Source organism: Bombyx mandarina, chromosome 24 (assembly GCF_030267445.1).
Source record: "Bombyx mandarina strain Sakado chromosome 24, ASM3026744v2".
In the NCBI taxonomy this organism is placed as follows: domain Eukaryota; kingdom Metazoa; phylum Arthropoda; class Insecta; order Lepidoptera; family Bombycidae; genus Bombyx; species Bombyx mandarina.
In genome coordinates this window covers 11,386,907-11,408,886 of record NC_143230.1, presented here as the reverse complement: position 1 = coordinate 11,408,886, position 21,980 = coordinate 11,386,907, and the positions used below count along the sequence as shown (strand labels likewise).

General features: G+C 41.8%; 1 protein-coding gene across 1 annotated transcript; it reads right to left on the bottom strand.

The window, feature by feature from the left end:
- Positions 1-4,053: 4,053 nt before the first annotated feature.
- Prp3 (pre-mRNA processing factor 3) lies at positions 4,054-21,712 on the bottom strand. The gene is made up of 14 exons (XM_089737922.1): positions 21,328-21,712; positions 19,647-19,962; positions 17,773-17,962; positions 15,701-15,784; positions 14,445-14,566; positions 13,449-13,640; positions 12,483-12,610; positions 11,277-11,464; positions 9,276-9,423; positions 9,039-9,192; positions 8,208-8,263; positions 6,541-6,690; positions 5,448-5,580; positions 4,054-4,202 (listed from the first exon to the last, which is right to left on the bottom strand). The coding sequence occupies exons 1-14, from the start codon at positions 21,453-21,455 to the stop codon at positions 4,089-4,091; spliced, it is 2,103 nt and encodes a 700-aa protein (XP_089594048.1). The 5' UTR covers positions 21,456-21,712; the 3' UTR covers positions 4,054-4,088.
- Between the last annotated feature and the right edge of the window lie 268 nt (positions 21,713-21,980).

Below are 21,980 nucleotides of genomic sequence, written 5' to 3'. Positions count from 1 at the left end.
AATTCAAGACCAAAATTAGCCAAATCGGTCCAGCCCTTAGAGTATACATAAACTATTTTGCTATAGGTACTATGTTATGCTTGCATAAGTATACTCTTAAGGTCCAGCCGTTCTCGAGTTTTAGCGATATAACGAACAGCAATCCATTTTTATATACATATAATGATATTGGGTACTCCAGAATAAATAAACAATAAAAGACTTAATTTCGTTGTCTGTTATGTGTATAATGAGAAAACAACATTTAAAGCCCTTAATTTAATAAAATTATTATTTTTAACAAACTGAACTTTCTTTTTACTGAATGTCAAACTTCACTGAATGACATATAAGAAAAATCCTTTTTATAAAACTAAAGAGTTTTAGACTATGAAGGTTTTTCTTTACATATATAGATAGATAACGCGAACTTGTTTGTTTACGCTTACGGCTTTATAAATAGTGCGATTTTACGACTTATCTTTTTACTGTAAGATACATTATTATACTAAAAGTAATGAATAAATAAACATTTGGTAGACATAGGGACAGCCGTTAGAAGTACTTAGAAGTGAAAACTTACAACTTAAAAATTTTAGTATTAAAATATGAAATTTAATTATGTTTAAATTAAAATTATTAACATTAATAAACTGTTTTTCGCATCTATTGACACCCCGAGCAACAATTATGTACACGACCCGGTCTGTATGGCTGTTTCCGAGTCGTGTAACAATGGTTTCTGCTGTCTGTTTGTGCGCTGGTAGAAGACGGCTGTTTCTTTCGATGGGTTTCGGCTTCTGTAGCGAGGTTTCACAGGTAACTGTCTGGTTCACTAGTACCTGATTCACTGGTGGTTTTCTGATAACTGTACTATCGGAGAACTGCTGGTAACTGTTTCTGTCTTGCTGATGTTTCTTTGTCGGAGAGCTTCTGAGAACTGTTTCTGTCAAAGATTTGCTGAAAACTGTTTCTGTCGAAGATCCACCGAGAACTGTTTCTGTCTTGATGTTTCTATGTCGGAGTTTCGCTGAGAACTGTTTCTGTCGAAGATCCACTGAGAACTGATCTTGCCTTTTTTTTTTTTTTTTTTTTCCTACCTAAGCTGAGAAGCGCCTTGAGAGGCTATATCAGCGTAACCCTAACTTTTGTAGGTGAGCTCACGGGGCTCAAACCTGATGACGTTGCTAACACGAACCCTAGCAAGAGCCGTGCTTCGCAGAATCTACCACCGGATCGGAAACGCGACCCACTGAGAAGATCCGGCGAGAAACTCAGTGGGCTGTGTCTGGGAGTTAATTTACTCGTCGAGCCCTTCGTCGCAAGCGACGGGTTCGACCAGAACGGTGACCGGTGCTTGAAGTACCTAGAAGCACCGTTAGTGGATCGGGAGGATCCGAGATGACGTGTTTTGGGCGACGTCGACTGCTTTCCATTCTGTCCGCAGGATCGGGAATGTAGTTACCGGCGGCCACGATGAGAGGGTTCTCGTGTCGTGCCGCTTTATCGAAGTGGCGCATTGACGCCGACTGCATATACTTACTGGTGGACTCTAAGTCCAGGTCGTCATGGAGGTCGACGTTCCTGACGAACCACGGGGCTCCGACGGCTATCCTGCAAAAACGGGATTGAATGATTTGGAATGACTTTAAGTGAGTGCGGGCCGCGTGAGCGAACACTACACTTGCATAGGTGATGACGGGGCGTATGCAAGTTTTGTAGAGTGTCGCCTTATTTCTAAGGGACATTTTACTTCGGCTACATATCATCGGGTAGAGACGTCCTAGAATGAAGGCGGCACGGTCGCGTACCGTCTTGATGTGGGGGCGGAATGTCATCCTACTGTCGAGGGTGACGCCTAAATATTTGACCTTCGGGGATCACGATATGGGCTGGTCGAACATCGTGATTGGGCGAATGGCGGGGGCGGAGGTGTTGACGCGCCTAGTCGGGAGGGTGATCTTGCCTATAAATGGCCATCCTTTTATATTTATTTCAGTAACCCATCTCGCGACGCGCTATCGACGCGCCACTTTTGGAGGGTCCCTTGATCTGTATGTTACCGTTGTGAAAGCGCTCCACAAATCGTTCCTCTTGGTCTATTTACATTCTCTGATCTGTTACATTAACATATTGACTATAAAATAACTTAAGATTATACATTTATTACGTAATCACTTATTAACGGTTAAATTAAATCTATTTGTTTCTTAAACTATAAAAAACCCTATTTCGTCCTGCACAAATTATATACATGTTGATATGGTTTATTTATTATTCAACTATATTACGGGCTGCACAAGGTAATAACAACTAATATACAATCACTTTTAACTGGATCCATTCAATTTGACTTGTGAAGTTAATATACACAGCACTGATTTTGCTATTGTGCACCTGTATAGCTGGACTTTTTGGCGGGAACGCGAGGAGTGAAGTTGTGTGATTTGTTTTATTTTGTCTATTTAGTGTTTCGTCAGGTTTAAATGTGTAATAGCGGTGGTTTATTATCTATTTGGTATTAGTGAAAGTGCACAAAAATAGGAAAATAAAACAAAGCTGGACGTTGATCCCGGATCCTACAAAAAGTCCACTGAAAAAGTCTCAGTAAATGACCACCATTTTACTGTGATTATATTTCGTTCTTTATCTCATTTCATTTAATTTCAGTCCATAATATAATTTTTCATAAAAATAAGAATATGAATTAAAATAAAACTTGACCTAAAGGTCTTGGTTACCAGGTCATAAAATCCCTTTAATCCAAAAAATAGACTATTGAGGGTAGATGTAAAGAGCGCCATCTTGTATAGGGGACAAGTTGAAGAAGTGTGCGTCTATATGTTGCTAGTTGTTGTTGGAAGACTCGCCGACATAGCGCTAGTGTAGTAAGTGGAAACGATAAGAATATAGCAGTTTTAAACAAAGCGATGTGGTAGTTTAGTGCGCTATATTTAAAATCTCTTCACTTGCTACTGTGATGCCACCTTGATTGACTCCATTTTTTTTTGCTTAGATGGGTGGACGAGCTCACAGCCCGCTTGGTGTAAAGTGGTTACTGGAGCCCATAGACATCTACAACGTAAATGCGCCACCCATCTTTAGATATAAGTTTTAAGATCTCAGTATAGTTACAACGGCTGCCCCGCCCTTCAAACCCAAACGCATTACTGCTTCACGGCAAAAATAGGCAGGGTACTGGTACCTACCCGCGCGGACTCACAAGAGGTCTTACCACCAGTAAATTTCAGCGGACACTAGTGCAGTTAGCACGTGCCAAGTGTCTTCTTAGAACGTATATATGGGCGCAAACACCACTACCACTATTGGCAATAATTAATATCATAACATATAGTTTAGTTTAATCTATGTTATTATTTATTTATTATTAGCAAGATGAAACTGTTATTCTGCCATATTTAATATTTAGCAGACCACTGTTTTGATCTGAAAATGTTCAGAATATGTTTAATCTTTATGTTATTGTTTAGAAACACAAATGACTGTATAAATAATTAAATATTAATAAAGCATAAATATTGATAATAATTTATATTATAATTAACAGTAATAATTTGATTAAGTATTGTAATTGTTATGCAAATTATGATGTTGGCTCCATCTATTAATAGGCTGGTTAATAACAATGTTAGTTTATTTAAATTAAAAGTAATTTATGTAAAATAAATTAATGTCAGAGTCATGTAAAAATCACTAAAATACGTATTGTGAATATTAAGCTATATTTTGTGAACGGTTTCACAGTAATTACAATTGTTTATATAAAAGAAGTTGTAGTTGCTACAACCAACACAAAATGGCTAATTGTGTAAAAACTAAGACGTGGCTTTTTGTAATAAACAAGTAATGATAGTTTTATAGTATTGTATTTTCATTGTAAAAGACCTTATGTGTGACAACCCTGGCGTAACGCCGACATATACCACTCTAAGGAGTGGGGGGACCGACATGACCACATCACCCCCACCAGTACAACAGACGTCTTATCCTTTGGCTATAACTCCAATTAGCTCAATTCATGGTACCGTCATCACAAAAACAATAAAAAAACAATTTCTTTATTAAACTTATTTATTATCCATCAATTTTCACGGCTCCTCTATAGTGGGTCCGAGGACCGCACTGCTGTACGCCAGGTCCCAGTAATGTTCGACGCCGTGTTTTTGGAAATGCTCGCGCGCTTGTTTCTCTGTCGGTACCACCTGAACCAAATAGTGTATTATTGTTTTTTTTTTCTTGCTCAGATGGTTGGACAAGCTCACAGCCCATCTGGTGTTAAGTGGTTACTGGAGCCCATAGATATCTATAACGTAAATGCGCCACCCACCTTGAGATATAAGTTCTAAGGTCTCAGTATAGTTACAACGGCGGCCCCACCATTCAAACTGAAACGCATTACTGTTTCACGGCAGAAATAGGCGGGGCGGTGATACCTACCCGTGCGGACTCACAAGAGGTCCTACCACCAGTAAAATCCACACCCTGTATATGGGGTTCGTCATATGTCTGATGCAATGACCGGCTGCTTGTTGGGTTTAGAGAGAGAGTAGAGACATTCAAGAGTCTAATTTTGCTTGGGTGGATGTTAGCTCGAAATTTTAATCAAGTACCCAGGGCGTGTGGGTAACCCGAAGGCTCGTGAAACCACAACCGCATCGGTAGCGTCCTTATCATTACCAATCTACAGAGAGAGGACGGGAAACATTCGCGAGGACGCAATAAATCAGCTACCAGCATTTCACCAGCCGAACTACTCGGAAGGACCACGTTACGGTATTATCCGGGAGAGCGCCTGACCCCTGCCATTAATTGGTCACTGGTTCCCCACCGCTCCCTCAAGACATCAGCTCCAATAACAATTAAACAGTACAACGGCTGCCCCACCCTTCGAGACGCTTACTTATCCGCTTATCCGCCTGGATATACAAACTAGTTAGGGCATAGTAACTATACTGAGACCTTGGAACTCATATCTCAAGGTGGGTGGCGGCATTTATGTTGTAGATATCTATGTGGGCTGTGAGCTCGTCCACCCTCATAGCTCAAACACTGTCCCCCCACTTGGGAACGCGTAGGGGATTGTTTTAGTTGTACTGTGAGTGACCCTCAAATTGCGAACAATTCGACTCAGATGGAGAATTTAGAATGTCAATCTTCTTTGTCTCCACCTTATCCCACTAGGTGGGGTCGGCACAGCTAATTTTCCTATTCCATTCTCTTCTATCAGCCGTCATCGCAACACTCCCTCTTCTCCCTCTCATATCGTCATTCACACACTCCATCCACGTCTTCTTCGGTCGATCTCTTCCCCCTCTACCTTGCACTACCATTTCCATACATCTTCTAGTCACATGCATCTCCTCTCCACGCATCACATGTCCACACCACGCTAACCGTCCGCTCTTGAATTTGCCGATCACCGGGACTACTTTCACACTTCCTCTTACCTTAAACTTGATCTCCCCGAAGGCCCTTTGTTTGGTGGTGCCCTCCCAGACCAGGTGACAGGAGTTGGGCACGTCGCAGCCCTCGGCGTCTTTCACGGTGTCCTCCTCCCACTTAATGCGGTGCAGCATCAACCTGATACGCCGGTTTATTTCTCATAAGCCCTCAGGGTTATCGATGCAGACAAACAAAAAACATCACCATGTAGCTAGTAGGAGCGGTCAGTAACATAGAGAGCTTTTTTTTACCTATTTTAGTAACCTCGAGGATTTATTCTAGATTCACCAAACTAGTAGATAAGCTCACGGGGCTCAAACCTGACGACGTTGCTAACACTGGCCCTAGCAAGAGCAGTGCTTCGCAGAATCTACCACCGGATCGGAAACGCGACCCACTGAGAAGATCCGACGAGAAACTCAGTGGGCTGTGTCTGTGGGTTAATTCACTTGTCGAGCCCTTCGTCGCAAGCGGCGGGTTCGACGAGGACGGTGACCGGTGCTTGTGGCACCTAAAAGCACCGTTAACGGATTGGGGGAGCCCGTGAGCTCACCAACTAATTCGGCCACTAGAAATTTTCTTTATTGCTTAAAAGGGTGGACGAGTTCACAGCCCACCTTGTGTTAAGTGGTTACTGGCGCCCATAGACATTTCCAACGTAAATGCCGCCACCCACCTTGAAATATAAGTTCCAAGGTCTCAGTATAGTTTCAATGGCTGCCCTCAAACCGAAACGCATTACTGCTTCACGGCAGAAATAGGCGGGGCGGTTTTACCTACCCGTGAGTACTCCCCAGAGGTCCTACCATAAGTATAATAGAAGAGATTAGAATAGGGAATGAAAAGCAACATTATCCGCTAATGACACTTTTTATATTATTTTATTTTTTCCTACCTAAGCTGATAGCCTTGAGAGGCTATATCAGCGTAACCTTAACTAGTAGGTGAGCTTACGGGGCTCAAACCTGACGACGTTGCTAACACGAACCCTAGCAAGAGCCGTGCGTCGCAGAATCTATCACTGGATCGGAAACGCAACCCACTGAGAAGATCCGGCGAGGAATTCAGTGGGCTAGTGACCCCCCGAGTGGTACTTGCCGCTTGTACTTGGCGTGCTGGCGTGGGCCCCCCTCGGCCACGACCACGCAGCAGCCCCGGTGCAGCAGCACGCAGCCGCTCATGTGCAGCTGCTGAGCGTTCACCTCGACCTTGAACTTGGCCGACGCGCACTCGAACAAATCACGGATCCTATCAACAAGGTACCGCCTCAGCAACGACGCTGTGACTCTTCTTCTTCTTCTTCTTATCAGCTCACAGACGTCCGCTGTTGGACATAGGCCTCCCCCAATGCTGGACATAGGCCTCCCCCAATGCTGGACATAAGCCTCCCCCAATGCTGGATATAGGCCTCCCCCAAGCCTCGCCACAAAGACCGGTCCTGCGCTGTCTGCCTCCAGCGGATCCCCGCGGACCTCAATAGATCGTCTTTCAATATTGTGGGAGGCCTACCCACGCTACGTCTTTCGGTACGCGGTTGCGACTCAACATCTTTCTGGCCCCAACTGGTAGAATATATACTTCTGAAAGTTCAATTGTTTTATATTTATTCTTTTCAATAATTGAACAATTATCGTTCACGATATCTCGAGTTTGGTCATCTCATGTGCGTTATAAGCAACCCCTCACCCCTGTCGCCACCTAGGGCGCCCCCAACTAGTTCGGCGCGCACTATAATTCTCAATTGTCGGCCACTACGACGCCTGTGGAGTATCCGAAGCGTCTCAAACAAAGGCTTCGTCAAACAGAACGCGACGTTAGCGCGCGTCAGAACGTTATGACGCCGAGATGTGTTGTACTACTTTGGTAACGTACTGTCAAACAGAGAGCCAGCGCTGTAAGTACGCAACGCTCTGTCTCGGCGTTAGGACGCTTCGCGTCAAACGTTGTAATTTTTTACAAATTTTATTTTAACATCCGAGTGAATCTATATATTAATACGTGAAGCAAAAACTTTGTACTCCTTTTTACGAAAATTACGCGGACGGAGGAGTATGAAATTTCTCACACTTATAGATAATATAGAGCATAATGCTAATATATTTTTTTAAATAATGCATAAAAGATACTTTAAATCAATAAAGAAAACATTACGCACACTACCATGTATTTGACACAACACATACATAAAAAAATATACTCTTTGTTTACTGTCAATTGGGAAACTTCTGTTATTGTTTAAAGTCTGTGGTCGAATTGAAAAAGGATTAATATTGTTTGTATTTACTATTATTGATCTATAGTGCAGTTTTGGCGAATACTGTGATTATATTAACGAATTATAATAGTGTTTGACAATAGAACCATAATAATGTTTTAACTTATAATTTCAATTAATTATAGTCGAATTTCGACTACTGCGGGGCCACTAGTGTGTATTAAAATATTGGACAATTCCCAAGAAATTGATAGAATTTGTTAGAAAATACCCGTGCTTATACAATGCCACATCTGAATCATTCGACATCTTAATACCTTTAAATTATCAGACTGCTATAGAAAGGCACTATGATTTGGCGGATGTTACGTTGCGTCAAGGCGCGTTGGGCTCATCTAGTCAATTTGTGTGACATGAAAAGAGCGCGACGTTAAAACGCAGCGCTAAGTACGCGTTCTGTTTGACGAAACCTTGAGTACTGGGAGGACGCTGGTGGGATACAGGGGAGTTGGGGGAGGGGGCTTCGCTGCGGGGGGCGCTAAGCACTCACCTGTACACGGCCACGTGGACGCCGGCCGACGTGTCCTCCTGCAGCTTGCGATCCACCTGAGGAGTTCCACGAGATCAGACCGACCACCCTGGGGCCCGGGGACAGCGATATAAAGACACTGCCCGACGGTACTGTACAATCTGTTTTTTTATTGCTTACATTGGTGGCCGAGCTCACGGCCCACCTGGTATCAAGTGGTTACCGGAGCCCATGGACATCTACAACGTAAATGCCGCCACCCATCTCGAGACATGAGTTGTAAGGTGTCAGTTTCTACAGTACAACGGCTGCCCCACCCTTCAAATTGTACCTACCTACCCGTGCGGACTAAGTATATCACGTGAACAATGTGTGACGTGATCTGTTGAATGTTATGTTAAATTATATTTAGAATCACATGGAAAATTATCACTCGGACATTATAGGAAACTATCTCTTAAGCAATGTGTAAAAATCTGTCTTCGATATTATATTACAATAAGAGGATTATTGTGTCGCGCCGCTTTGTCGAAGTAGCGTTCTGATGCTATCTTAAGATTACTTACGTAACTGTTCTAACTTTAGCTCATCGTGAAAGTCGACGTTTCTCACATGCCACGATGAATGTAATGTCGATGTTATGTTAAATTAAATTTTGGGTCACATAAAATCATATGTTAGACAAAAAATATATAAGGTTATCTCTAACGTCTAAAATGAACTCACGGGCAACGGGTTGCCACCTTCAGACAACAGTCAATATTATATGAGGTCTATGCTTGCCACCCAAACTACTCCTGTGCTCTTGACCTGAGGCTATTACTGAAGGGCCTTGACCCCCCCTCAACCTACCTTCTCCCTCTTCTGTTCCTTGGTGAGAGCTCTCGCCTTGTTCGCTTCGAGATGCGTCTTCTGTCTCTTCGCAATCTGCTCCCTGACCTTGGCCTCGATCGCCGTGGGGTCCTGCACCGCTTCGGTGCCTAAAGCTCGCATCAGATTCGATATCCTGAAACATTTCATATTAGGAAGCTTTCAGAGCCTTTCCTGCAGACCCTACCTCCGTTAGTGGCTCTACGAAGTGTCATGTACCTGAGCTTTGGTTCTGGTGGCGCTTCCAAACCGAGTCTGACCTTCTCCTGCTCCTCCTTCCAAGCCTCCCGTCTGCTCTGGCGTCGGAGTTTCTTCCTCTCCTTCTTCGTCAGGAAGACCGGCATGAACGTCGGTTTGAGAGGTTCCGCTGCGAGGGAAAAGTCTTCTGTTGACTTCGATATTTGTTTTTTGATCGCGTATCCAAATTAATAACTACATGTAACTAACTATACTTGAGACCTTAGAACTTATATCTCAAGGTGGGCGGCGCAAATGTCTATGGGCTCCAGTAACCACTTAACACCAGGTGGGCTGTGAGCTCGTCCACCCATCTAAGCAATAAAAAATGGTGCATGTACTTATGTACGCGCGTAAGAAGTTATACTTTATTTTTATTAAATTTATTTCCTTTCTTTTTAATTTTAATCAATTTGAAAAAAAATCGATTAAACAACATCCTCAAACACGCATATTGGACATCCCTTTTCTTGACATCGTATAAATTCGGTAATACTCGGTACGCGGTAATGTGTCTCACTCACACGCTAGCATTAGTGTCGTGTTCGTGTCGCTATCTCTGTCTTGAGTACGGGCGGCTACAAAAGTTTTCATTGATTTGTTATTATTATACTGTTTTTGTTTAGTGCTCAGCTTTTTGTTTAGTTTTAAGATTGTTTGTGTTTAAATTTGTTTTAGTATTAACTGTCCCTTGGCATTTATACTATTCGTTAACAAAGATGCCATCAAAGCATAATAGTGTTTTAAATCGTCGGCCGACAAACATAATTTTTGATTTTTTTTTTTTAAAGAATGAGAAGAACGCGCAAAGGATGTTGAGAGTTTTATTTAGAGTTGCCAACGCAACTGGTGTATCGCAGCGCACAGTACAGCGGATCGCAACTGAAGGCAGTGTTCGGGCTTACTTTCGAATTAATTTAATTACGTTACAGCCTGATGTCTTAACTTATACCAACGTCTTGTTTTTACCATCGCACCGCCCGCCGCCGGAGTAGAGTTCATCCATACTACCTGGAGCCACTGCGGTCATCCACAGTGCGCTTCCAGAGATCTTTTTGCCACGTACCATCCGGCTATGGAATGAGCTCCCCTCCACGGTGTTTCCCGAGCGCTATGACATGTCCTTCTTCAAACGAGGCTTGTGGAGAGTATTAAGCGGTAGGCAGCGGCTTGGCTCTGCCCCTGGCATTGCTGAAGTCCATGGGCGACGGTAACCACTCACCATCAGGTGGGCCGTATGCTCGTCTGCCTACAAAGGCAATACAAGAAAAAAACAAAAAAATATTATTCTTTTATTATCTTTCTTTAATTTATTACGTTATTTTGATTTTATTTTGATTTAAAAAAATGAATGCTAATAACACTTTTTGTTACGAGTGTACATGCGCGAAAGTTCACCTGCGGCTATATTCAGACTCGCCAAGTTACGTCGGTCGTATTGTAATGAGCGATTTAGTGGGCAACTTCATTTCTGTTAATTTTGTGTCACGGTGCGCGCGCATCGTAAAGTTTCACTCTCATCAAGTTTTCATAACGCGCCTAAAGAAGTATAACTTCAAAAAAAAATTAGGTAAATTTCCCAACTACGCTCTTAAGACCAGAGAGTGAAACAAGCGACTCTTTGTCTTGTGTCGGCGAGTGAAACCGCGCAGTACGTCTAGTATAATAAATACGGCCAATACAGTTGACGAATCCACCTCATGTATCAACGGGTGTTGGCCAGCACGTGGTGATGTCTATGGACCTCGCACCCACCAGATTGATGACTCAATTCTGACCAATAGAATCAAAAAGCTTAAAATCTATGCATTTTCTTCTTAAGCATGGAGAAGTTTTGTTTTATATGTGACGTCACACGTGGCTAAAATATGTCGACCATAGATAATAGACGATAGTCACTAAAAGTTCGGTATTTTCGACGCATACCGATAATATCGGTATTTTATACCAATATCTAATCGTTACGACATATAGGTGACTGACTGGGCGGCCTTAGCTGCTGCGGGTGCTCCACGAGGTTGGTGATGGCCTCCTCGTTGATGTTGTCCACTATGTCGTCCTCGCCCGTGTTGCAGGCGTCCACGCGCTGCTCGTCCGTGCGCCCATCAGCACCGGCCCCGCGCCGCTTCGACTCCCTCTCGTCCGCCGTCATCAGGATCACGCTGTCCCACCTGCCCCCGGGACGACGGTACCAAAATTGACAGATGTCAAAAATGACAGGTGTCAAAAACGACAGCTATCACTGTAGCCACCGCTTAATGTGGACTTTTTGGCGGGTAAGCGAGGAGCAAAGTTGTGTGAATTGTTTTATTTTGTCTATTTAATGTTTCTTCAGGATGAAATGTGTAATAACGGTGGTTTATTAACTGTTTACTAGCTGTGAAAGTGTACGAATGTGGGAAAATGAAACAAAGCCGCCGGACGTAACTTCTCGGGATCCTCCAAAAAGTCCACTGAAAAAGTCTTAGTAAATGACCACCATCTTACTGAGATTATATTTCATCCCATATCATCTCATTTCATTTAAATTCATCCCAGTTGATTAATGTCTCAAACTAATCAAACTGAGGAATTGTTCGAGATGATACCAGCATCTCGTTTTTACCATCGCACCGCCCGCCACCGGAGTAGAGTTCATCCATACTACCTGGAGCCACTGCGGTCATCCACAGTGCGTTTCCAGAGGTCTTTTTTGCCACGTACCATCCGGCTTTGGAATGAGCTCCCCTCCACGGTGTTTCCCGAGCGCTATGACATGTCCTTCTTCAAACGAGGCTTGTGGAGAGTATTAAGCGGTAGGCAGCGGCTTGGCTCTGCCCCTGGCATTGCTGAAGTCCATGGGCGACGGTAACCACTCACCATCAGGTGGGCCGTATGCCCGTATGCCTACAAAGGCAATAAAAAAAAAATAAAAAAAAACTAATCATCTTGCATTTCATTTCACTCCATATATTATAATTTTTCATAAAATTAAGAATATAAATTAAAATAAGACATGACTTAAAGGTCTTAGTTACCAGGTCATAAAATCAATTAAAAAAAAGAGTTGATGACGAGTGCTCTCTGTCTACGACATGTCCATGGATACACAAGTGTGAGCGTGTAGTCCAAGCTCCTCTCTAGAATTATGACTATGTCGTTTGCGTACTGAAAGGGGTCAGGTCCCCGGGGGTTGGGAGGGGGGCTCACCATTCCACGTCGGGGGGTCCGTCGGCGTCGGGCGCGTCGGCCGCCAGCAACGCCAGCCTGGTGGCGGACGAGATGCCGGTCTTCCGCGCTATCTGGGATATCTCGTTCTGCAGCTTCTCCAGTTGCGCCTGGGGAGAGGGGGGGGGCCTTCATTGTCACATCTGGCTTTAAACGACATGACAGCTGGTATTAAGTGGTTACTGGAGCCCACAGACATCTACAACGTAAATGCGCCACCCACCTTGAGATATAAGTTCTAAGGTCTCAGTATAGTTACAACGGCTTCCCCGCCCTTCAAACCGAAACGCAGTATTGCTTCACGGCAAAAATGGGTAGGGCGGTAGTACCTAACCGTGCGGACTCACAAGAGGTCCTACCCTTGAGATAAGAGGTCGTTAACCTCGCGCGCAAATGTTACTAATACGTGCTTTCCACTTACTACTAAAATTTAACTTTCCATTTACATTTTATTTTAGCGGTGTCGAGTCCTGAGCTAACCTTAGTTTAGTGTATGTAGCTTAATGTAGTAACTACAGGTTTTAATTAACACGAGATTCATGCCCGTATTTTTTACCTCGAAACCTCCTCGACTCAAGCAAACTCAAGGTATTCTGGACTATACTCTATTCCAATTACGAAGTCCCTTTTGACACTTCTTAGAACGTAACTCTTCACGTTTTGCATAATTTTGAAATAATAATCATTTTTTGTTCATGATCGTAAATCATCATTTAAAAATACACAATCAATTTAAATCATTATATAATTAATTCACTCACACACACACACACACACACGCACGCACGCACACACACACAATAACATAATAATAAAATCTCTCAAATGGGACTTCGAAATTGGTATGGAGTACAATTTCCGAAAGGGGTCATCTCAAAACACAAACCCCCTCGCCTAATACTAATCATGAAGGGATCCTGTAATCGAGGAGTTGTCAAGACGGAGTACCTTCATCCTGAGCCGTTCAGCCATCTGGCGGAACTTGCCGGGCTCGTGGAAGCGCAGGGGCCGCTTGGCGCGCGCGTGGGGGCGCGAGGACACGCGCGGGTCCACCCAGCGGGACGACTCCGGACCCACCTCCTCAGTGGGACCGGACAACTGGGCTTTGAACTCCTCACGTCTCTTCGCTCTTATGTTCGCCTGGAAATCGAATTATTGGGGGGGACCAGCTCACGGCCTAGCTGGTGTTAAGCGGTTTCTGGAGCCCATTGACATGTTGGGTCTCTATAATAAGACACGTGTCCAGTTAAGTGACTAACGTATATTGGGATTACAACCTAACGTGCTATCGGCGGCCCGACAATCCCGAGACTGATGAAGCATCATTGCAATGTAATTACCGCTAGCACATACATATAATTTTTAGTTGCTATGGGGACATTTGTGGTCCATCCTACAGACATCTACAACATAAATACCGCCCTTGAGATGTAAGTTCTAAGGTCTCAGTATAGTTACAACGGCTGCCCCACCCTTCAAACCGAAACGCATTACTGCTTCACGGCAGAAATAGGCAGGGCGGTGGTACCTACCCGCGCGGACTCACAACACCTCGTACCACCAGTAACCACCGCTCTAAGGAATTGTTTAAGATGATTCCATCATCTCGTTTTTACCATCACACCGTCCACCGTCGGAGTAGAGTTCATCCGTACTACCTGGACCCACTGCGGTCATCCACAGTGAGCTTCCAGAGATTTTTTCTGCTACGTACCATCCGGCTATGGAATGAGCTCCCCTCCACGGTGTTTCCCGAGCGCTATGACATGTCCTTCTTCAAACGAGGCTTGTGGAGAGTGCTTAACGGTTGACAGCGGCTTGGCTCTGCCCCTGGCATTGCTGACGTCCATGGGCGACGCTAACCACTCACCATCAGGTGGGCCGTATGCTCATCTGCCTACAAGGGCTATAAAAAAAATGTAAAAAAAACGTTGGCTAGTATACCTGAAGCGTGGGAGCCACGTGTGTCAGTTGAACTATCCTGCCCGTGGTGTCCACGGTGCGACCCTCACGGTCCAAGATCAAGGGGGCAGGCCCAGAGCCCGGCGTCGATGATAAGGCACCCCCTGACAACGAAACGTCCTTTATTGCATAACTAAGCACAGATAAAATAAAAAATTAACAAATCATACAAGTCTTCTTCTTTTTTTTTTATAAAGAACTACCTGACCCGGCAGACTTCGCAGTGCCTCAATCGATAAATAAAAGACCTAAACTTTTGTATAAAATAAATTTAAACCAAAAAAAAGGAATCCGTCCGACGGGGAACACATCAAAGGAAAAACAAAATTGTTATTTTCATTTAATTCCGAGCATTTTCAACCTTTTCAACTTTCTCTGAACTTCCACAAATAATTCAAGACCAAAATTAGCCAAATCGGTCCAGCCGTTCTCAAGTTTTAGCGAAACTAACCAACAGCAATTCATTTTTATATAGATATATAGATATAGATTTGGCTCCAACGTCTTAGGCATTGATTTTGCCAATGTCAAAGTATTCACAAAAATGACAGGTGCATAGAGAGGAAAAAAATTACTAAATCTAAATACAAATAAATTTGGTCGGTTTTTCCATACGCGAATCTGTGGTTTAAGAGCAGCTCAAACAAATATATGTTAGACCAACTACTTTGGAGATAAACATTATTAGCAGATAAAAATTTACACAGAATATTTACATGTTTAGAATGGATTAAAGTTAATAAGCAATTAATTAAGCAAATAATATTAATAGGCCAGGGAATGTCATTTGGAAGGACAATTATTTTTTGTATGGAAACTATCGACATCTTGCAGCGGATGCCCCTAAACTTATACCTTATTAATTCTAAGGCATTTAATTATTGTATAACGAAACACAGAAAATAAAAAATTAATAAATCACACAAGTCTTCATTTTTTATAGACACAAATTGATAAAATTTTATCAATTTGTGGTTTCTGAAAATTTACAAAATCCTTCATTAAAAATAATATATAGGATAGGCAATAAATATGTTACTGCCATCTACAGGAGAAATGAGAAACTAATCGAAGCGAAGCCATCTAGTGGCCGACGCCCGTAAACATTTTTGTTGAGTGCTTGAGTTGCTTATCTTACTAATTTGTGTGTATTATCTATGAGGAAGGTAACAAGGTACAGATGAATACGTATATGACAGTTCACAATACAATGACATTATTAATGATGGTGTTAATACCTGCAAGTTTCCGCTGTATCCTAGCTTGCAGCTCGGCTATCTTCCTTTGCTTCTCCAATTCTTCGCGTGATAACGGCAAAGTTTCTGTAAAAAAAAAACGGTTGTCTGTAAAGTCGGTTTACTGACGATAGTTGAACGTCACAACGTCATAAGAAAATACTGATGGAATGGTTTCATTTTTCAAAAGAAAATTTTAATTTTATTTGTTTGATAGATATTTTGTATGGACAATTGACACCACATTCACATTTCACTGAACTTCATACTTGACGAAAACATGTAAATGTATTATTGTATAGCAGCTGTCCACGCGGATGCATCGCTCACTCGAGTAGGAGAGAGACAGATGTCGAACGCTGCCGAACGCGGAGGCCGATTGTGCCTCTTTGTCGCTCGTTGCGCGCTCTCGCTTGCACTTCAAGCCTTAAATGGAACGCCTCAGAGCGAGGTAACGCCGCATGAGTCATGTTTTTTCGTGCGTGCAGCCGGTTCCATCGAATTATAAGACGTTGTCACGTCAAAATTATATGTATATATTAAAGTTTTATGGTGTAAGTTGATGTACAAAATAATATGTGGGTATTGTGTTCCTTTTGTTTTTTTGTAACTTAAATTTCTAAATTTCTCTTCTCTGTCCACTTTCTACATTTATATGTGATGTTGATTGTGGAAAAATATTTGATTATTGTTTTAGCAATTTTTTTTAAATATTATATGTTTGTATTGTACTGTTTGTTTCCCAAATAAATAAATAAATACGTGTAATACATATTATGTCATGTACAATTCCCAACTGTTATGTATTTTGCTCCGGTTATATGGCTTTTGAATCAAAACAGTTGGAAGAAATATGTAATTTTAGCAAACTAATTACTTATTTTTATCTTTAGTGAATTTAATTTAATGTGTATCCGAGTCACTTGATTCTCTCTGTTTTTTGACTCTTTACGTAGAGAGAGTGGGTCGGAATCAGTAGAGCAGCAAAGAACCATCCCTGTCTCTTGTAAACTAATTTTCTTTTTCTACCTAAACCGATAGCCTTGAGAGACTATTTCAGCGTAACCTTAACTAGTAGGTGAGCTCACGGGGCTCAAACCGGATGACGTTGCTAACACGAATCCTAGCAAGAGCAGTGCTTCGCAGAATCTACCACCGGATCTGAAACACGACCCACTGAGAAGATCCGGCGAGAAACTCAGTGGGCGGTGTCTGAGGGTTAATTTACTCGTCGAACCCTTCCTCGCAAGTTCGACGAAGACGATGACCGGTGCTTGAGGTACCTAAAAGCACCGTTAGTGGATCGGGAGGATCCGAAATGACGTGTTTAGGGCGACGTCGACTGTTTACCATTTGGTCCGCAGGATCGGCTATGTTTTTTTTTTTTTTATTGCTTAGATGCATGGACGAGCTTACAGCCCACCTTGTGTTAAGTGGTTACTGGAGCCCATAGACATCCACAACGTAAATGCGCCACCCACCTTGAGATATAAGTTCTAAGGTCTCAGTATAGTTACAACGGCTGCCCCACCCTTCAAACCGAAACGCATTACTGCTTCACGGCAGAAATAGGCAGGGTGGTGGTACCTACCCGCGCGGACTCACAAGAGGTCCTACCACCAGCCAAAAAATGTAGTTACAGGCGGCCACGATGAGAGGGTTCTCGTGTCGTGCCGCTTTATCGAAATGGTGTGAAGAAGCAATGTAAAGTGTAACACTAGTCTTCAGGTCATCGACCCCGTGAGCACATTTGTGGTATATTGCGCAGTACGATTGCAATCGCGATTTTACTAGCAAATCCGAATATTTTTTACTGGTGGTAGGACCTCTTGGGAGTCCGCGCAGATAGGTACCACCGCCCTGCCTATTTCTGCCGTGAAACAGTAATGCGTTTCGGTTTGAAGGGCGGGGCAGCCGTTGTAACTATACTGAGACCTTAGAACTTATATCTCAAGGTGGGTGGCGCATTTACGTTGTAGATGGCTATGGGCTCCAGTAACCACTTAACACCAGGTGAGCTGTGAGCTCGTCCACAATTCTAGGCAATAAAAAATAAAAATAAATAAAAGACTTACCAGGCTTTGAATAGAGTACAGGTTTGATCACACTCGGTGGAGGTATCGCATTGTTCTGCTGCATCTGCACTTTGAGGTGTTGGGCCGCAGCCACTGCAGCATTAACACTCGGTTTAGTCTCAACCCCCTTCAGCACTTGAAGAGCTCTCTTGCGTTCCTCTATCTCTTTCTGAGCGTTGGCCATCATTAACTGGAACGGAAAAAAACTAACTTATATAGATTGTCATTTGGTCTTCACACAATATTTTTGCGTCATCATCAGTGGTCGGAGTAGGTAGATTGATTTTATATACTTGCGTCAAGATATTATAATATGGACATGCCATTTTATCTGTAATGATTATTTTTTTAAATTGAAAAAGAAAAAACTTTTAATCCTCATCGGATACAATTTCTATATTTATGAGATAAAGTAACAAAAAGCCCTGTCTAAGTTTTGTACCATACTAACAAGCGTCATTTCTAATTCAACAGAAAGGGACAAAATAATAACTTTTCCAAGGTGTTTTTGTAATAAAATACTGATTTATTTCACCATTAGCTAGCACTTGTAGCGTAGATTAATATTATTAATGCGTTTTTCACCTTAAACACAGATTCATGCTAATTTCAAAATTCCGTAACAAATATCACAATAAATATGAAGTTCCGGTATTTTGGAGGCATATCCATATTATCCTCTACGTTTCGACGTCAATGACCTTAAATCAATCTACCTACTCTCTAGTCATCATAGAAAGACATTCCAATTTGAAGAGTGCCCTTATTGTTGGTCTTCGCTAAAACGATTGAGACATAGACGTCACATCTCAAGATGGTGGCAGCATTCAAATTGTCTATGGACTCTGGTACGTACATACAATCAGATAAACTTGAAGCTTTTTATTTTTATTGCATAGATGGATGGACGAGGTTACAGCCCACCTGGTGTTAAGTGGTTACCAGTGCCCATAGACATCTATAACGTAAATGCCGTCACCCACCTTGAGATATGAGTTCTAAGGTCTTGCATAGTTACGCCTGTTGCCGCACCCTTCAAAAACTAACGCTTTAATATTTCACGAGTGCAATAGGCAGGGTGGTGGTACCTACCCGCGCGGACTCACAACAGGTCCTACCACCAGTAAATACGCAAATTCAATTTGCGTACTTTAATTTTTATTACAAGATGTTATTCCTTCACGGTGGAAGTCAATCGTGTATTAAGTACGTATTTCATTAGGAAAATTGGTACCCCCTTGCGGGATTCGAACACCGGTGCATCGCTACATACGAATGCACCGAACGTCTTATCCTTTAGGCCACGACGACTTCTTTCTTGTTCGCATATTCTATAAAATAAAACAAACTTAAGAGTTCCTATACAGAGCGACAGTAAATTACGAATAAAGCTGCCACAGACTAGTGTCAATAACATGGACTTATTGTTTAGAACCACTTCCAAATCTGTAGTCCCATCTAAATGCGTTAGAAAATGGTATCTTCAAACATATCATAAATGAGTCGTCTATTATCAAAGGTGGCAATCTGTGCATTTGGACAAAAAAATGTTATTGATATGTCAATACAGATTGATTTGAATATAATCGTCTCCTTCAAAGAATACGGTTCAAAACCTGCATTAAATAAAGGTTAATAGTTAACCTGTTATTTATCTAAGATGTCGTTCCGAAGAGTTTTGTGACTGCCAATGGAATACAAAGTCAATAATTCGTTTTTCTGATTTACCAATAATTGTCCAAAAGTCAGATTGCCGGCTTTGATAATAGTCGACTCAAATATCCAATGGTGTATTTTAAAACTGTTATGTGCATATGACTGGTGGCTAGCAGGTTTGATCATCCAACCACAATGAGGAAGTCAATAGCACATACCTTAATCCTGTCTGCACTCAGTATAGCCATCTTCGATCCTGGAGTCTCTCCTTCGGGAATAACGGGAAGATCATCAGTTCCATTCTTTTCCTCCACATCTTTTTTCTCCACATAAACTTTCTCCTCTTGTTTTGAATCTTCGTACCGGGATCTCTTACCATCTCTATCTCTGTCACTCTCGTGTTTCCTTTTCGATGAAGTTTTTGATGACGTTATCAGTTCCTGGGCCAATGCTATGACCTTATCGGTTAGTTTGCTTGCCTTTTTGGAGTCTATGTGCGATGAAAGTCGGTCAATAATTTTTCTACGTTCATATCTGAAATATGAAGAACAATTTTCTTAGTTACTAGTGGTAAGGTATGTCAAGGAATACAAAGCTGATGCTTTTTTAAGATTTTCAGCAATGCATAGTGCAGAGATATTAGAATATTAATGTGATTTATCATTTGAAATATAAAATCAAAGTTACCATTGCATTTGTACAAATAAGCAAAATTATGAGTTTGCAATGAGGAGGTATATTGTAAGGCGGCACAGATAGGCATCGCAATGCTGACTATTTTTGCCCCAAATTAATAATGGAATAGCTGTTTTACAGCCTTCAAGTTTTTTTTTAGGAGGCAGACAGCGAGCATGCAGCCCACTTGATGGCAGCGGGTACCGTTGCCCATGGATGATGTAATGTCAATAACAGAGTCAAGCCGTTGCCTATCATTAAATAGTCTCCACAAGTTTTGTTTAAAAGACATCTCATAGTACACAAGAAACACCATATATGGGATTCCAAACGTTCATTCCAAAGCCGGAAAATCTCATACACGGAACACTGGTGTCTGCTTTTTGTAACTTAGAATATGAGTAAATAGCTGTTTTTTTAGCCCAGCATTTTTATATATGTTCTTTCATAAAATATTTTCAAGTAAAACCTTCATGATATGTATATAAATATTTTTTTAAATTATGGCAGCCCTACGAGAAATGTATGTTGTCAGACTCATTGTGACTCGTCATGGCATTCCTAATGTGTTAAAGTTGGTAACAAATTTCACATTTTAATTTATCTGAGCTCCGGTAACTACTTAACACCAGACTCTGAACTTATTGTCCAAATATATAAACCAAAATATATAAAACAAAAACACAATTTGATGAGTTTGTGTTTGATGTCTATTAGAGGAATGCAATTCTGCCCCTTCAAATTATATGACGAGCACTCTATCCAGAGTGACACAATTAAGAAGAATAGAAATGCAACAAGCACTGGCTTAATTTTTTCCTAATTTACAATGTCTTAGTGGTTTATCTCAGATGCGATATTATGGTTATGGCCAAGAACTTTACTAGGCGCAATAATGGTTTAGAAACGCAAAAATCGTGGATTTTACTGGTGGTAGGACCTCTTGTGAGTCCGTGCGGGTTGGTACCACCGCCCTGCCTATTTCAGCCGTGAAGCAGTAATGCGTTTCGGTTTGAATGGTGAGGCAGCAGTTGTAACTATACTGAGATCTTAGAACTTATATCTTAAGGTGGGTGGCGCATTTACGTCGTAGATGTGTATGGGCTCCAGTAACCACTTAACACCAGGTGGGCTGTGAGCTCGTCCACCCATCTAGCAACAAAAAAAAAAGATATTTGATTATTTCAAATTCTGTTTTGTTTACTATTCAACTAGTAAGCTCACCCGTTTGTCAAACACGACGAAACAGTCGATAGAATTGAGTTATCCGATTTTCCTATAGTCCTGTATATGGCACGGTCTATTGACGACCGGAGTTCCTCCACCTCGCGGCGGGACAACTGAAGTGCCATATCGTCACAACAACTCAACAAAACGAAGCCAAACAAAAATATATCTTTAGCTGTTTTTTAGGTTAAGTTTGACAATTTATATTCTAGCTTTTTTATTCAATAACACGTAATATATTTCGGTTTAACTTAGATTAACACTTTTTTGGATTACATTTTATAGGTAAATTGGTTAATAATAATGCATTTTTAATTAAGTCTATTTCTATTACTATGTATTCCGTCAAAATTTCGCTTTGACGCTTTTGCATCATGTGACGTTGACGTAAATTTACCAATCAAAAAATTCAAAATTTAGTTAACTAAGCTTTGCGATGTTAGTAAAATTAATAGTTTAAATATTTATGATGAACAGCTATTTTCGTAACCGACACTTATATAGCAAAACCGCATCATTCCCGGTTGAGTATGTGATGGCCGGTTCTGTTAATACTAGAAAGGTTTCCGGGGCATCACCAAACCCTTTGTCCAAGATGTGTAAGAGCATTTCGCCAGTGATCAATATACACATACCTCTATTGTACTCAT

Bases quoted from the DNA above. Each gene is read 5' to 3' on its own strand.
- Prp3 (XM_089737922.1), bottom strand. From the start codon at position 21,455: ATGGCACTTCAGTTGTCCCGCCGCGAGGTGGAGGAACTCCGGTCGTCA. The intron at 13,641-14,444 runs GTATACTAGCCA...TTCGATTTCCAG, and splicing joins ACGTGGCTCCCACGCTTCAG to GCGAACATAAGAGCGAAGAG. The intron at 9,424-11,276 runs GTCAGTCACCTA...TTTCCCTCGCAG, and splicing joins GCAGCAGCTAAGGCCGCCCA to CGGAACCTCTCAAACCGACG.